This window comes from Eupeodes corollae, chromosome 3, assembly GCF_945859685.1.
Source record: "Eupeodes corollae chromosome 3, idEupCoro1.1, whole genome shotgun sequence".
In the NCBI taxonomy this organism is placed as follows: Eukaryota; Metazoa; Arthropoda; class Insecta; order Diptera; family Syrphidae; genus Eupeodes; species Eupeodes corollae.
The window spans coordinates 66,783,445-66,799,903 of record NC_079149.1 but is presented as its reverse complement, the minus strand read 5'-3'; the positions used below and the strand labels follow the sequence as shown (position 1 = coordinate 66,799,903).

Genomic DNA, 16,459 nt, shown 5'->3' with positions numbered 1-16,459 from the left:
TGATTGAAATTCCTAATTACCCCTTTTTTAGGTATATCTGACAATGAATAAAGAATAATTTCATCTACTTGTTTCCATATATATATATACGGTTAAATTTGGCCTTCAAAGTCAAACCAGCGACCAACACGCATCCAGCGACTGAGAGAGTCCCATCTTAGCAGACTGTTTCATTCTATAAGAAATGCGGAATAAGAATCAACACCACGAAATCGGAACTAGTCTGTTTTCGAAGGTCCAGCAACGGTAGAGGTCGATGGGCGACAAGGTACAGAAGCATTGCTCTCTCCCTCCCAGATGGATCAGTGAAACCAGCAAAGAGAAATGCCAAATATCTGGGTATTCACTTCAACGAGTTGTTAAAATTCAACCCCCACTCAAAAGTTGTTTTAAGAAAGGCTAATTTGGCAATGCACCCCCTTAACCCGCTCTTCAAAAGAAGAACGGGTCTCAGCCAAGAAACCAAATTGCTTATTTACAAGCAATTGTTACGTCCCATCATCGCCTACAGCTTCCCGGAGTGGTTCACAATCTCAAAGACAGCCATGAAGGAACTTCTCGTCTTCGAAAGGAAAATCCTTCGGAGATGCACTGGACTCTGCTTCAACTACCAGAGCTAGAGACATTTCAGCAACAAAAGAGTCTACGACGAAACCAAAATAATTCCCTTGCACAAGTTTCTGTTCCAAACAGCCATGAAGATCACGGGAGGATTGAACAACCACCAAAACGAGCTAATCAGAAGGATGAACTCCCAGAAACGTCACGTGAACCCAGATATCTGTGTGCTATGGATATACTAATCGAGGAACTTGAGCCCACCATCGAAGAAGAAGATCTTCAATCTTACGCTAACACGGAGTCAGCTTACCACCGCGCCTAACAGCCCAACAAACAGACAACCTGGCCTGAACATCCCAAGGATTTATTAATTTTTCATTGATTTTTTTATTAAACAACAGTTACAAATATTTTATCATTTAATATTTAATTATAAGTTTAATTAAGATAAAGATAAATGTTAAAAAAAACTTCAGTCAGTTGCAATTGTGGTTGAAAGAGGAAGTTTTAAATTTTGAACATTTTTGAATTTCAATAACTTTTATCTTTATGATATAAAAATAAGTAAAAACAAAAAAAAATATTATTATTCTGTCAGTTTTGGGGGTAAATTTTGTCAAGCCATGTTTGGCTCCGTATGCAGTAAAGGGTTTTCAATATATGCATTTTTTTAGCTTTACTTGTTTTCACTTTTACCTACAATAATAGTTAATTAAATTAAAATAAATTTAATTGTTCTTTAACTGAAGAAATGGAAACTCGTCGTTTTTATGGAAGATCCGATTTCGAGAATCTTATTCCTGGAGATGGAGCGCAAAGTGATGATGAATTGACAGGTGTCTCGGATATGAAAGTAGAGACTCAGGTGCAATTTTAAAATAAAGAAGACAAATTTGTGGTGGAAGAAACCGATATAGATTCATATGATGAAGTCGAATCCAGGTTAACAAAACAACGTCAAAAAAGCAAATTTCATGGAGAAAATGACATATTCCTGCGTACGTCAGGTACAAATTCATATTTTTGGGATCGGCTGAGCTACCAGAATCAGTAAAGACCCATCGGAATTCCTGTTTACTGATGAGATAATGAACCAAATAAATGATGAATCAAATAAAAAAGCATTCCAGGTTACTATAAACAATACGGTCAGCATCACAAAAGATGAAATAGAGCAACTCATCGGAATGGTAACGTTTATGTCCTGTTGCCGACTTTTATCTTCAAGACATTACTGGAATAAAATTGTAGAAACGTGCAACAAATTTGAAAAAAATTTAAAGCTTTATCCATTTCAACGACAAAGATAATTTTATTCCACTTGGGCAAGAAGGACATGACAAATTGTTCAAGATAAGGCCACTTTTGTTCAAATGGTAGACATGTGCATTCAAGAAGACACAAGCTTCCACAGGTTTTTCTCAAAACCAACCTCTGTCTATCAACTCCTACTCTCACCTCCCCGTGGTGAACAGCGGTTGTCTAGCACCTCAACTGGAGATTTGGTTCCAACCCCAATGGAAAGTTGTTGGGGGCAGCAAACGAGAGAGGTGGGGAGAGGTGTTTCCGCTAAGGCACCTCTCCTCATCCAGACGGCAGCGGAGGAATTCCCGAGATGGAATCAACGGTGGCGTCTACAGTTATGGTAAGGTTGAACTACTTAGTGAACACCTTATAGGACTTCTTCGACTTATTCGGAGCCCAGGTCTATAAGCAGCGGTTGTATCCGGCTCCCCATCCTTGGAAGGAGAAGATGGAACGACGAGTTGTACTGGCTGTACAGTGACGTAGACTTAGCCAGAAGGGTAAAAGTCCAACGACTAAGATGGCTGGGTCACGTAGAGCGCATGGAAACCAATGTTCCGGCCTGGAAAGTTTTCGAATCCACACCCACAGGACAGCGCAGTAGAGGAAGACCGCGGATCAGGTGGCGCGCACAAGTGGAAGGTGACCTCACCCAACTTTGAGCGCGAAACCTGTTCTTCTACCTGCTTCGCAAGCTGTTGATGTGTACAACAAGTCATAGGTGGAGTGGACCTTCTTTATTCCATGCTTTATACACTTAGGACCAAAGAGCTGGTATAAGCGAGTATTTTTTCACATGATAGATTTATGCGAATGCGTGGATTCTATGGCGTCCTCAACATGAATTCCACCTACCTTTGATCGATTTCAAACTTGAAATAGTCGAGCATTTATGCAAAGCTAAAATGGAAGCATTAAAATAACGTGGACAACCCCGAAGTGTTTTTCGACTTGGATCTCCTGCAACTCCAACTTCTTCTGCAACCGATCCTAAAAAGGGGGCCTGATTAACTGCAGGAACTACACCAAAGAGAAAGCGTCCTGAAAGGCATCAAGACTATCCTCTACTTTCAATTCGGTTTGACAATGTGGGTCATTTCCCACAAATTAGAAAAAAACAAACGATTGATCTTTTACCTATTGCCGAAATGTAAAGCTTATTTATGAAAGAAGAAATAGTTTTTCTAAATTTCATGGATTAAATTCACGAGGATTAGCTTTCTTTGATTTATTTGTATATGGAAATCCCTTTATTTTTAATTGTGTCCTTATAAACATTTTGTTAACGGAAATGTAAGTTTTGTAAAACTTTTAATGCATACGAAGCCAAATTTGGCTTCTCTCCCAAAAGTTTAAACAAATAAACTTTTTTTCACTAAACATGTACAATAGCAATTAAAAGCCTATTACGTTTTTTTTCCTTTGTTGGAAATAAGGCATGAGGTAACGTCGCTTAAGATAAAACGGCGGGAAAGTCTTGATATATTTGAGAATAAAGATAGCGAAAATCAGTTTTTTGAGAATATCCCAGTTTCTCTGCTTCCTATGGTCCTTAAATGTATTATTTTTGTTTATTTAAACAGTTTTTAATATGGATTGCAATCATGAATTGAAAACAAGACAGTGAAAAGAGCTGAAGCAATAAACTATACTTTAAAAGAGTTAATAAAGGTTTATACAAAAATGCAGGTTCTTCCGTTAGATTCAGAGGTTGACCATTTTTTCTGACTAATATGAATTTATTGTCAGTTATTCTCTTATTTAAGAACTCTTGATCTTGATTGATATATGTTCTTTATCAATAACACTTTGCGTTAAGTAAGCAAGGGAATTCAATGGTTTAGAATTCAGCTTTACTGTTATTGAACTTACCATCCAGATTTGTACTGTTGTATGGAGGGAGCAGGGGCGGCTTTTCATCCTTTAATATTATAGGAGATTTATTACCAATTTCAGGTTTTTCGTCCAACTCATCCTGGAAAATTACAGGAATCCCCTTAGAGCGAAAAGATTTGCGTTCCTCTTCATCGCCTTTAAAAAACAAAAAATATTATTAGAAAAAGTTGCATCTTATTGAAAACTAAAGTATATACCCAATTCCATTTTGCCGGTTAATCGACGTCTGTGCAAGACACAAGCTATCACCGATGCCAAAACGATCATTACCACTATAATAACAGCTGGTAAAATAAATGTAAATAGATAGTCATCAGTGAATGTCGAAGTTGTGTTTGGTTCTTCAGTCTTAATTGGGATAGTGTCACGATGAATGACATCGGGCACAATAGCTGTAATAAATTATTATATAAAAAATAAGTTTCAGTTGAAAACAAAATAAAAATTGTCTTACGATGACAGGATCCTAAAGGTATAACTTGAACATTTGTCAAATTAAATTCACTTCCTATAGTTTTCTTAACGCGATCTCGAAGAAGAGTATCTTGATGGAAATAAACATTTCTTGTTGCTTCAATTTCTTCTTCGGGACATCGGTTGTGAGACTTATACAAAGTTGTATTGTAAAAGTTTACAATGGTTCCATCAGAATCGTGGTGTGTGGTTATTGATCTAATTTGAATGAATTGTGTTGTATGATCACCGAATAGCTGAGCAACGCGTTCTACAAATTTCCTTTGCATATCTGAGTTAAATTGTTCATGTCGAATAGCCAAGTATGCTTTGAAATAAACACTGAATTCACGTTTTGGCGCATGGCCAACGACAACAACGAGTGCATCTGTTGCTGTCAGACCACCGCTGTCTTCGGCTTGTAGCAAATATTCTTCGGAACCCATATCGCCACTCTTGGGAATACCATAGAATTCCTGGTTCTTCGAATCAAACTGCAACCAATGTCGTGTTCCGAGCTCTTTACGGTCATTTGTCAGTAAGGACAACTTAAGATTTGTTGCATCGTTTGGATCATAAAATGTATCTGCTGGGACCTTGTACACAAGTAAATGTCCAACAGTGGCATTCACCCTGTCCACTTGATTTCTTGGAACTGGGGGATAGTTCTTTGCCGATGTTGGTTTTGGCTTGGCTACACTTTGCTTTTGACAGGGTCCAACTAACTGACCACTTACAGACTTAATACTCAGTTCAGGTTGCACTGACTCCGACAATTTTTCATTAAGGCGTTTTACCAATTCCTCCAATTGCTCGTCTGGACATTCACTTTTTGGTAGAGTCTCATTTGTGTATATGAATGTTGCTGTATGCGGATCAAGTTGATTTTGACGTACTTCTCTAACCACGATAGCAAACATTGAATCATCTCCAAGGGTATTCACAATTCCTATAAACAGAAATACCGTTATGTAGAAATATATTAAAAACATGTTTGCTTCACTGAAAATACCTTCAATCAATCGAAGTTGCCAATCAATGTTACGAACGTATTTCTCTATAAGCTTTACTCCAATGCTTATTTCATGATTAACACTGCGGTGTCCCTTATGCTGTTGTACGGATATGTCTACAGTTTCCAGCACTGTTTCATTGCTACTATCGGTAGCAGCCAATTTGTATTGCCACCTTGATACAGCGTCTTCGAGTGGTCTATTCAAATCAATTAATAATAAATTTAAATTGGCAAATAGAAATATTTTTGAAGAAAACTCACAATCCATAAATTTCTCTTGATTCTGCATTGAATTGGATCCATGACGTCGATTTCAACTCGTTACCGTTCTTATCAAATAGATCCAATCGCAAATTAGTTCCATCTTCATTGTCATAGAATGTCTCCAGTGGTACAGTCAACGTGAATGGTTTTCCTGCCGTAACTGGGTGCTTCTTGAGGCGGTTCTTGATGATCGGTGGCGTATTGACAGGTTCCGGTTCAACAAATTCAGTAGTAGGAATAGTAGGTGTGGTTGTTGGTTTTGGAGTAGTAGTAGTAGTTGTGGTAGTGGTTGTAGTGGTGGGGGTTGTCGATGTAGTTGTGGTTGTTGTTGTAGTTGATGGGGTTGTGGTGCTGGTTGTTGTTGTAATTTCGGTTGTAGTTGTCGGAGGTTGAGTTGAAGCTGGTGGCTAGAAAAAAAAAATACAAAATTATAGCGTTTACCATTTAATCCTTTTTTAGCTATTATCTTTGGGGCATAGTGTCGAGTGTGTTAATTAAACCATTCCACAACACTTGAATTGGCTAGTAACCATGTGAGTGTTGAAGACTGGCAGACTATCAAACCAGCGAAACAAATTATAAAAAGGACAATCGAACTTAACTATTTTAAATGTAACAGTCGTTAACTTTAAGGCTAAAATTAAGGTACATTTTTCCTCGAGTGGGGGAAAACACATTTCAATGTTTTCTTTTTTTGTGTCTCAATTGCAAATTACTAATTTAATTTGGATAATCTACCTCTGATTTAAAACTTTATTTACCATAGTAGTTTCTTCCGCTTCAGGTGTAGTCGATACTTCCGTTTCCATGTTATCTTCGTATAATACCACTGGAGAGATTGGAGTTGGTTCCTCTTCAAGCAAACGTGTAACTGGTGTGTCATTCTGTTAAAAATATTCGATAATTAATTTACATAATTTTAGATCAATCTGATTTCATTAAAACAAAAGCATTTTGAAGAATTATTGGTGATGAATAGTTAATAACAAAAAATATACAAATATCCCAAGTACCAAATAAATGTTTTAAGCAGACTTAACACCATAGTTATGTCATCATTGTGGAAAATGAAAATGTTTTATTTTTGGACATTAAAAAAAAAGAAACAATAAAAAAACAGTCACAGATATTTTGACATTTAACATTGTAATATTATGGAAACATGAATATACCCTTGAAAAGTGATATTTTGTAACATATTGTACTTACGCCATAATTTATTAGTTGATAAACGTTATTCAACTAAGTCTTTTTCTCTTAACCTAAATTTAAGGGTTTAAATTGCCCTGAATTAGAATCCCAACCCACATTTTTACTATTACAACAGATTTTTAAACTAGCCTTACTTTAAAAATGTTAAAGACAACCAAAAACGGTGTTTTTAAGGTAAAAAATCTTTGTGCACTAATACAGATAAATTATTTGTAGGTATTTTACTTAGTTTCTGGAAATTCTCCTTAGTGCATTTATTTATTTGAAGTGTCACAATTGTTTGCTACCGATGAATTCATTACTAAAACAAAAATTACTTTCAAACCGTTTTGGCCTTTTTTGTTAAAAACAGTTTTATCATAAATAGTTCAGAGTTTCTTTTCAAACATGTAAGCCAGACGAAATTCAACAACTTTTGATGATTTATGTTACTACATGTATTTAGATACATAATACATACCTATGTATGTGTTTTTCGAATTTTAAAAAGTAATATCTCAAAAACTTTGTGACTTTGGAGTTTTTGAATTAAGGCCACCAAAACGGATCCGAAGGGCAAAATTTGATTATCGTCACCTTGACTACCAGTATATTTAAGTTGCCTTTTTTTTTACTCACATTTTATACATAGTCAGTTCAAAAGTTGTATTAAGTTGAAGGAAATGAGTTGTATTACATGAGAAGATGACTGACCTAAAATGGTAACATAATGAATATGATTTCTTTAAAAAAACATGACTGCTAAAGGTAGGTGTTCTATAATAGTGTAGATGGTAATAAATGGTTCAGAGAGTTGAGAATGAACATGAGACCTACATAAATGTCAATATTGATAAGAAATATCGCAGGGAAGAGAGCTTTTCGAGTTCAAAAATAGGACGATAAATACTAATGCAGAAAAAGGCTAATATTTTGTTTTCAATAAATTTTTTAGACGAGTGGTTTCAATCTTGCAATACTGTTTACGGAGTTGGTCTTTTTGATAACTGTGACTTGATTTATGCTCAGTTTGGTTTGCGATTTTATTTTTTATTACCATTAAAGAAACTATTGATGAGCGCATTATATCGCGTCGTGTGCCTATGGAAACACAGTGGTTCAGGTTTTATGGGAGAGCGGAAAAAAGTCTGTTTAATCTGAACGGTTCAACGGATTTAAATGAATTTTGCAAACATGTTTAGATTAGTCATTATACATATTTGGTCAAAATTGGGTTGAATAAAAATAATTATAAACAAAGTTATTGAATTTTTTCTCAAATTTGAAGGTTTTGATGTTTGTATGGGAAAGCGGAAAAAAGTCTGTAAAATCTGAACTATTAAACGAATTTTAATGAAATTCGACACACATGTAAAGATTATCTTATACATGCTTGGTCAAAATGTGGTCAAGAAAAAATTATTAGAAAAAAAGTTATTGTCATTTTTCTAAAATTTGAGGGTTTTGATGTTTGTATGGAAAAGGGGAAAAAAGTCTGTAAAATCTGAACTATTAAGCGACTTTTAATGAAATTTTTCACACATTATAACATTAGTCTTATACATGCTCGGTCAAAATTTGTATAAAGAAAAAATTAGTTTCGACAATTCTGCTTGTATAAATATTGCAAGAGCCTCATCCGGATCAAATTGTGAGCAGGAAAAGCAATGTTCTTGAGAAAATATATTTCTATTTTCGTCCCTGTTATACCTTTTAGCCCGATTACAGCATTTGTTAAAACTCTTTTGTGGTCTTCCCATATTAGTTGACGTTTTTGGCAAAACACTTTGTTAAATTCTACTTCGAAAACTCTTTCAAACCAATGGGACATAAAACGTATCTTTAATTCTGACAGCACAGTTTCTATTTGCTCAGAAATCAAGTTGGGGTATTCCCTTACAAAACATGGTAGAAGATTTTGAAAATCATGACTCCATACTGACGTTTTTTACATAATCCTTTATAAATATATAGATTTAAGTAGGAGATTTTATTCTAATAAGCCAGGTAATACAAAATTACGCAATACACAACAAAAACAAAGCAATAAAACTTTAAAAACACCTTTTTTCTACCTGTTCTGCTTTTAGCGAAAAATTAAGAGAAATAAACGACTATCCCTGATCCTTTTCTTTATTTTGTATTGAACTATACGATATAATTTAAAATATCATGAAACTTTATTGGTTTTCGTGTGTTGTTTTCAAAAAAATTGATTTCAAATTTGAAACATTTTTCTAGGCCGAAATAAATGGTTTCGTCAAAATCGAAATTCTCAGACCTGGGTCCATGTTTTGTTCATTCTGACACCACCGTCAAAACGGAGTTTTTTGAAATCTGTAGCGTTTCCTTTGTATTTGTATTTGTAAAAAACTTCTTATTAAAAAAACTCATTATTTGGCAGTAGTAAGATAGCGTATATCAATCTCCGTAAATTGTGCAATATAGGTAAGAAAGAAATGTGATATTTTGGCTACAATAAAAACTATTATTATTATAAAACACGAAATCCGATTCAGTGAAACATTTTCATAATTTTCACATCTGCATGTATCTGCAGCTGATTTTGTCTGTGCTTTAACATGAATGTATGGAGCATATGCTGGTATACTTACTTTCTTGGTATCTTTTGGCGCTTTTTTTTTTAAATCAAAAAGTTTAAAAAAAGGCATTTTTCCTAGTACTAAAGTTTCAGACTACTTAAAGATGGTATCTTTTATAAATAATCAATGTTTGTTTTTAGATAATAAATTATTTAAGAAGTTAGAAAATTTATTTAAAGGAACTACGGAAAAAAAACATCTCAAAATTTGTTGAAAATATGGCACGCGATTTGAGTAAAATTATTTTTCAACTTTGAGGGCTGGTAAATCAGAACTTACAATATATGTGTTAAAAAATACTTATCATACGCTCGTTATCTAAGAGTACTAACATACATTTTAGTACTAAAGACTTTTTTCCGCTCTCGCACCACTGTGTGGCGTGGCCTTGTACGATCGTACGATTTAAAACCGCTGGACTTATTTGTGTGGTATTTTTTGAAGTCTCTGTCTATGCAAATAAGCTCTATAAGATTGTCACCTTTGAATACAATGTTCGGCACGTTATTTCTGAACTAATAATGCAAAAAGTGGTAGAAAAATGGGCAACTCTGTTGAAATTAATTTGAGCCAGTCATAACTAACAAATAATAAGATTAAAATTGGTACTTATAAATGCAGTTTAAACGCTTTTAAAGCTGAGAACAGCTATTTTTAGGAGAACTTTGAACTCTATTTACTGAATTGACCAAATAAAAAAAATATTTGATACATAAGGAAAGTATAACAAACAAATAATGCTATAAATGGGTATTAAAGGGGTATTCTGGTCTAGAGACATGAATTTTAGGTAATTATTAGGTGCTGTAGAAAAATGCAAGCAACAATTTTACCATCAATTTTTGTATACATTATTTGTTCACATTAGAAGCATAAAAAAAAAATTTAAAAAATCAAAATTCCGTTAGTTATCAGCTGATAGAGTGGTGCGTCTCAAAAATTTGGTGCGTGACCATACCCACGATTTTAACTCTCCTAGAAATCTGAAATCAAAAACTAAAAAAGATTATTAATCTACAATAATGTCGCAATGTCTGGAACTACGGAAAAGTTACAAACATTTTTTTTACAAAATGGCGACTGCCTAAAAAAAAATAAAAAAAATTTACCACTCTTTTGAACATTTTTCGATTTGTTAAAAATGGTAAAAATGAAAATTTGGGGATGGCCGTAGTTCCGGACGTAGACAAGTCCCTAAAGAAGACTCTCTCTAAATTTCAAGTAAATCGGTTCAGCAGAACCTGAGAAATCGTGGGTATCAGATTCAAAAAGACAGTTCTGAGAAAAACGCGTTTAAAGTAACCCATTATGTCTTTTGTTCTATTAGCCCAACCGATTTGGATGGCTGCTCAGCAAAATACTTATTTCTCCGAAAATAATTTGAATTTGGGAAAATCCTCTCGTAGACATATTCTTAAATAGTTAAACTACGAAAATATGAAAAAAAATCGATTTTTTTTATTTCTAGACCAGAATACCCCCTTAAAATAAAATTTGTTTTAAACCGTTCAGTTTTCTTGATTTTTGACTAATCAATTTGTTTTAAGCCGTTCAGTCTTCTTGATTGTTGACTAACCATTTGTCAGTGGACAGTGCAGACAGTACTTCTCTATTCAAGATAATTAATAAATTTATTTTGATAAAGTATTAAAATACCTACGAGCTTCTATAAAAAAAAAAGATTAAAGCATCTAAACATAATTTTTTGACCATAAAAACAATAGCTGAGGTTACTTTTGCTAAGGATCTTCTTAATATGAATATTTTTGTTTAAATTCCCACAATGATTAAAGAAATATTTAATAAATAATATTTCCATCACCTTTTTGCTTAAAACTATTGGAGATGTTGCAGTTGAGATGTTAGTACTTGGAGCGACTGTAGTTGTCATGGTTGAAATTTGCGTAGTTAGTTCAATTTGTTCTGTAACCCCCGGGGGTGTAATTGTTGTTATTGATGGAGTTGATGAAGTTAATGGTATAATTATTGTTGGTGTTGTTGCCAAAATGTTTGGTGTTGAGACGTGCAATATTGGTGGTGTCGTAACTACAATGTTGCTTTCAGTTGATGTAGTTGTTGCAATTGTTGTTTTAGTCATTTGAATTGTATTAACTTTGTTAGTTACTACTTCATCCGTTATTAATGGCACTAAAGTACTACTATCTTCGGGTTGCTGTTAGAGAGATTAACAAATAACAAATGTAAAATATAAAATACACCATGATTATTTTGAATTTTTGTATTGCTGTTATTTTACAATATTGTATTTTTTTAAGTGAAAAACAGGTAATAAAATAAATTTAAGTAAGTAACTAATATTTTGTAATTAAACTACGTTCCTTGTTAATAGAAAAAAGATTAGACTATTGTGATCATTAAATAAGTGCACTTATAAATCAAAATAAAAGTTTCATAAGTATAATAAATATAATGGAGCCAATTAAAAAAAATATATATATAAAGGAAATGAAATAAGAAAAGTATAATTAATTATAATGTTATTAGAAAGGACAAAAGGAAATATATAATATCATTTGAGAACGAGAGAAAAGATCTTAAAGAACTATGAATAATCAATATCTTTGTAAAAGCTATTTTCAAAACAGGTGATTATATTGTAATTGAAATTTACTGTGGTTTCTTAATATGAATACTTTGAATTTAATTACTTTAGATAGTTCTAAAGAACTTTACGTTACAGAATTCCAAACGAATAAGTTACAATAGTTGTTTTGATTTTAAGTTTGTGTTTTTTGTATTTGTGAAATATAGAATTCAGAGTAAGAATTAAATATATTTCAAAATATTGAAACAATGAAATTGACTTTTTAAATAACTATTATTATTGCAAATTATATTGCATCATTTATTTAAAACTTTTGTTTGAAAATATTGATTTACCATCGATTATTTTTTCAAAGAACACCATATTTAGAAAACTTAAGCAAGTACGCTATTTAAATTAAATACAAAATAAATAAAGAAACAAAAAATAAATGAAATGCTGGGCGCCGATCCTCTTGATTTGCAGCTCTTAACCATTCCCGTGTGCAAATTCGGGTAGAAGAATTTTTTACTGACTTTAATACTTTGGCTGTATTAAAAACCTCTGTTTAAATAATGCAACATAAACCAATTCTAAACACAAAATCATTGAAGATTGTGAATAATTAAAAAAAAAACTATTTTTCAAAAGGGAATTTCACATTTATGTATATTTTTAAATATATAAATAAATTGGGTTGTGCAACAGTCCTGTGAGAACTAGGGCCTAGTGACTTACAACTCTCAACCATTCCTGTGTGCGACGACTGTTGTCAGGGATGGAGGGGACCTACAGTTTTAAGCCGAATCCGAACGGCTAATTTAAGAAAGCACTTTTTCATGACAAGAATTACCCTTGAAGAATTTATCAATTCCTCGCAAGAGGCAGTACCAGTGAAAAACAGTCCAACGCACTAACCATCATTTAGTGGACAACGGCATTTAAAGTGAAAAGAATGAATTAAAAGTTATGTGTAGTAATTTAAAAATATTACCAAAATTTGAACATTTTCATTTCGATAAAATAACTATGAGTTTTAGTTAAAAAATTGGTTCATATCTAACCACCATGATTTTTGTCAATTTCAAGTATTTTGAGTTAATCCTCCCATGAATGTAAAATTGCTCTGCCATTATTTAAACTTTTACCAGATTTCCTATAGAATTAATTAATGGAAATGTGTTCAACGTATTATTTATTTATGGTTTTTTGTAGAAAAACTGAAAGGACGAGAAAATTTTGATGTTTGAAAGATTGCGGCCAAATTATATTTAGTAATCAGAGGATTATGGGATTGCTTTGAGAGTGAACTGGACGCTGCAGCTACGCCTGTCCAAATAGCAAATGATCTAAAAGCAAAGCCTGAGCTTATTTTGTTGCTGGAAACCCAAAACTATTCGTACATAGCGGATGCTTTATCAGCTGAAAGTGCTGGGATAGCCTCACAAATACGTTTGAAGATACTGGTCTTAGTAGGAAGGTGGATTTGCTGAAACAACTCGTTGAATTGTAGTGAAAGACTACGTGAACAAGATGGTTATGACGTCATTAAAGGTTAAAAAGGCAGGATTAAAAATTGATGACAAAGTTGTTGCGTCGTTGATGTTGGCAGGGTTGCCTGCAGATTATAAACCTTTGGTTATGGCTGTTGAAAACTCACCAAAAATACTAACTTGTGATGCTGTCAAGACTCTATTATTGCAACAAGTTAAATATAATCCGAAATCAATTGATATTGCCATGTTTGTGAAACCAAAGTATAAGCAGCAAAAACATAAGCCACAACAGAAGTTCAGATGCCGCACCTGTGGAGAAATTAGTCATTTCGCAAGAAAAAGTCCAAATAAGAAAAGAGTAAGAAATAAATCGAATGAAATTGCTATGTTTTCATCTTTTTTAACCAAGAATGAAGTCTCAGAACGAGAATGGTTTGTAGATTCTGGAGCATCAGCACATATGACGATGTGCAAGTCATTAATGAAGAATTTTAGGTCACCAACCCACAAAAAAATTATTGTTGCTAATAATGCAAAGGTGGCGGTAAATAATATAGAGGATGTTAATTTGAATCTTGTAGATGGTAAGAAGAAAAACGAATGCTTCCGTTTACGATGTACAATATTTTACAAATTTATGCGCAAATTTAATTTCTGTGGGCCAATTAGTCAAAAATGGCAAAACAGTACGTTTCGAAAAAAAATTGTTGCAAGATTTTAACTGAACATAAAGAGTATAGCATCGGCATCTCTAGTTAACTATTGCTTTGTTTGCACAGAATGAAACAAATCTATGGCAGCATCAACCGCGTATATATTTAGCATATATTTTGAATCGAATCCCTTGCAGAGGTGAAAAGTCGAAAACACCTGAAGAATTATGGTCAAAAGTCAAACCAGATTTAGGAATGTTGCGTGTGTTCGGTTGCAAGGCTATGGTGCATATCCCAAGTGAAAAAAGAAAGAAACTAGATGCCAAATCTGCAGAATGTATATTGCTTGGATTTAGCACTGAATCGAAGGCCTATCGTCTATTCAATATGGTAACACAAAAAGTTGTTGTGAGCCGCGTCTTCTTGGTAATTGAAGACAAAGAAATACAATTAACTCTTTTGTTTCTTTTTTGGAAAACTGTAATGAACCAAATGCCAGTTCTGAGGGAAACGATGAACAAGAACCGGCAATCCAGCATGAATCGGAGGCTGTTTCCTTATCTAAAATTCATTGTGAAGAAAGCGATGTCGGCAATTATGAAACTGATGAAGGCGAAATGAGTTCCATAGAAACCGAAGACACAATACATATCTATGATGATGTTAAACTTACAACTGGTTTAATTGAAGAAGACGTTGTTCCTGTTCGTAGGTCCGATCGAATTCGTAAGCCAAATGAAAATATCAGGCAAGTTTCAATGTAAAGTTTGAAGAAAATGACCCAGAAACTATTGAAGATGCTTTGTCACGTCCACGCACCTATGTGGCAAAAGGCAATGGAAGCCGAATTTGATTCTCTCTATTTGAATCACACATGGAATTTAGTAGACCTACCCAAAGACAAGCATCCCATCAAATGCAAATGGGTATTTAAAACGAAGCGAGATGTGAATGGCGATGTATTAAGGTATAAAGCTCGTTTGGTAGTTAAAGGCTGCTCGCAAAATAAGACATCGAATATCAAGAAACTTTTTTACCTGTACTCGTCGACTCGTTTTAAATTGCGATTGCATCCAAATATGACCCCAATATTTGTCAGATGGATGCTGTTACTGCTTTTTGGAATGGAGACATAAAAGAAGATATTCTCATGGTACAGCCAGATAACTTCAGTGATGGATCAAAGAAGGTATGCAAGCTCAAAAAATCTCTGTACAGATTAAAACAGTCCAGTCGAGTATGGAATGAAAAATTGATTGATGTACTTTTGGAGGCTGGTCTAAAGCGTTCTGAAGCCGATCAATGCATCTATTATAAAGTTTCCAAAAGCAGCATAATCTTCGTTGCTGTTTAACGGTTTTCAACGGTGAAAGTAAAGAATTATTTGTTAAAGAAAGTTTAATGAAGAAATGAAATATTTGGGTAATGCATCTTCAGTTTTAGGAATTCACATCGAAATAGGACAGCTGGAACAATTGGGATTGACCAATCGCAATATATTTCCGAAGTTCTGAAGCGATATGGAATGTTCGATTGCAATCCAGTATCGACAACTTTAGATTTGAATCAGAAGATATCGCCAAAAATGTCCCCAACTACAGAAGAGGAAAAACAATTGTTGTCTAAAGTGCCATACATAGAAGCTGTTGGTTCACTGCTATTTGCCGCTCAAACAAATAGGCCAGACATAAGTTATGCAGCCAATTTGTTAAGCAGGTACAGCAACAATCCAGGGAAGTCACACTGGATGGCCATAAAGCGGGTCTTTCCCGCTTATCTACTTAAATGAACCTACTCAGATTGAAGGATTCTGCAATGCCGACTGGGCAAGCGACATCGATCAGCGTAAGTCAACAAAAGGTTACGTTTTTCCGATGCAAGGCGCTGCAATTACATGGTCATCAAAACGACAACCAACTGTGGCACTTTCTGCAACTGAGTCGGAGTTCATGGCTAGGGTTGCTGCTGTACAAGAATCAATGCGGCTCGAACAATGTGGTAGAACAATTATTAATTCCCAAATCAAAAGAATTTGACATTAACTTTCGCTTTAGATAGTATTAAGTTATTTGCTAATAGAATTATAAAATGTAAATTATAAGAATTTACTAAAGTCGAGTTACATAGTACGGCTCTAGGAAACAAATTAACTAAAATGAAATTCATTTTTTTTAAACGAGGCATTTTTTTTATTTTTTGTTTAAATTAATATATTTTTGAATAGGTTTAACTTTCTGCAAGAATAAGTCGTGAAGGTGGTCAGACATTGATTTTATAAGGAAAAAAACACAATTGCCACCATTAAGTACATCAGGAACTCCTAATTAAAAACGAAAATGCATAGCAGGCAAAAACATTTCTGAAATTTAATAGTTCGCAAAAGCTTAAACTTATGGAAGTTTAAAATCCAAACCGAAGGTACCACCAAGGCAATTCTGTTCTACATATCACTAATACATTTTTATTTAACTTCCAGA

At 33.8% G+C, this 16,459-nt stretch overlaps 1 protein-coding gene across 1 annotated transcript in view; it reads right to left on the bottom strand.

Moving 5' to 3' along the window:
- LOC129949181 (uncharacterized) overlaps positions 1–16,459 on the bottom strand; it is a 105,797-nt gene that overhangs the window by 2,085 nt on the left and 87,253 nt on the right. The window contains exons 10-16 of the mRNA XM_056060465.1: positions 11,111–11,461; positions 6,256–6,378; positions 5,492–5,901; positions 5,228–5,427; positions 4,217–5,164; positions 3,960–4,154; positions 3,739–3,897 (exon numbers count right to left, since the gene is read on the bottom strand). Coding sequence (XP_055916440.1) covers positions 3,739–3,897; positions 3,960–4,154; positions 4,217–5,164; positions 5,228–5,427; positions 5,492–5,901; positions 6,256–6,378; positions 11,111–11,461 — 2,386 coding nt within the window. The remainder of the gene's footprint in view (positions 1–3,738; positions 3,898–3,959; positions 4,155–4,216; positions 5,165–5,227; positions 5,428–5,491; positions 5,902–6,255; positions 6,379–11,110; positions 11,462–16,459) is intronic.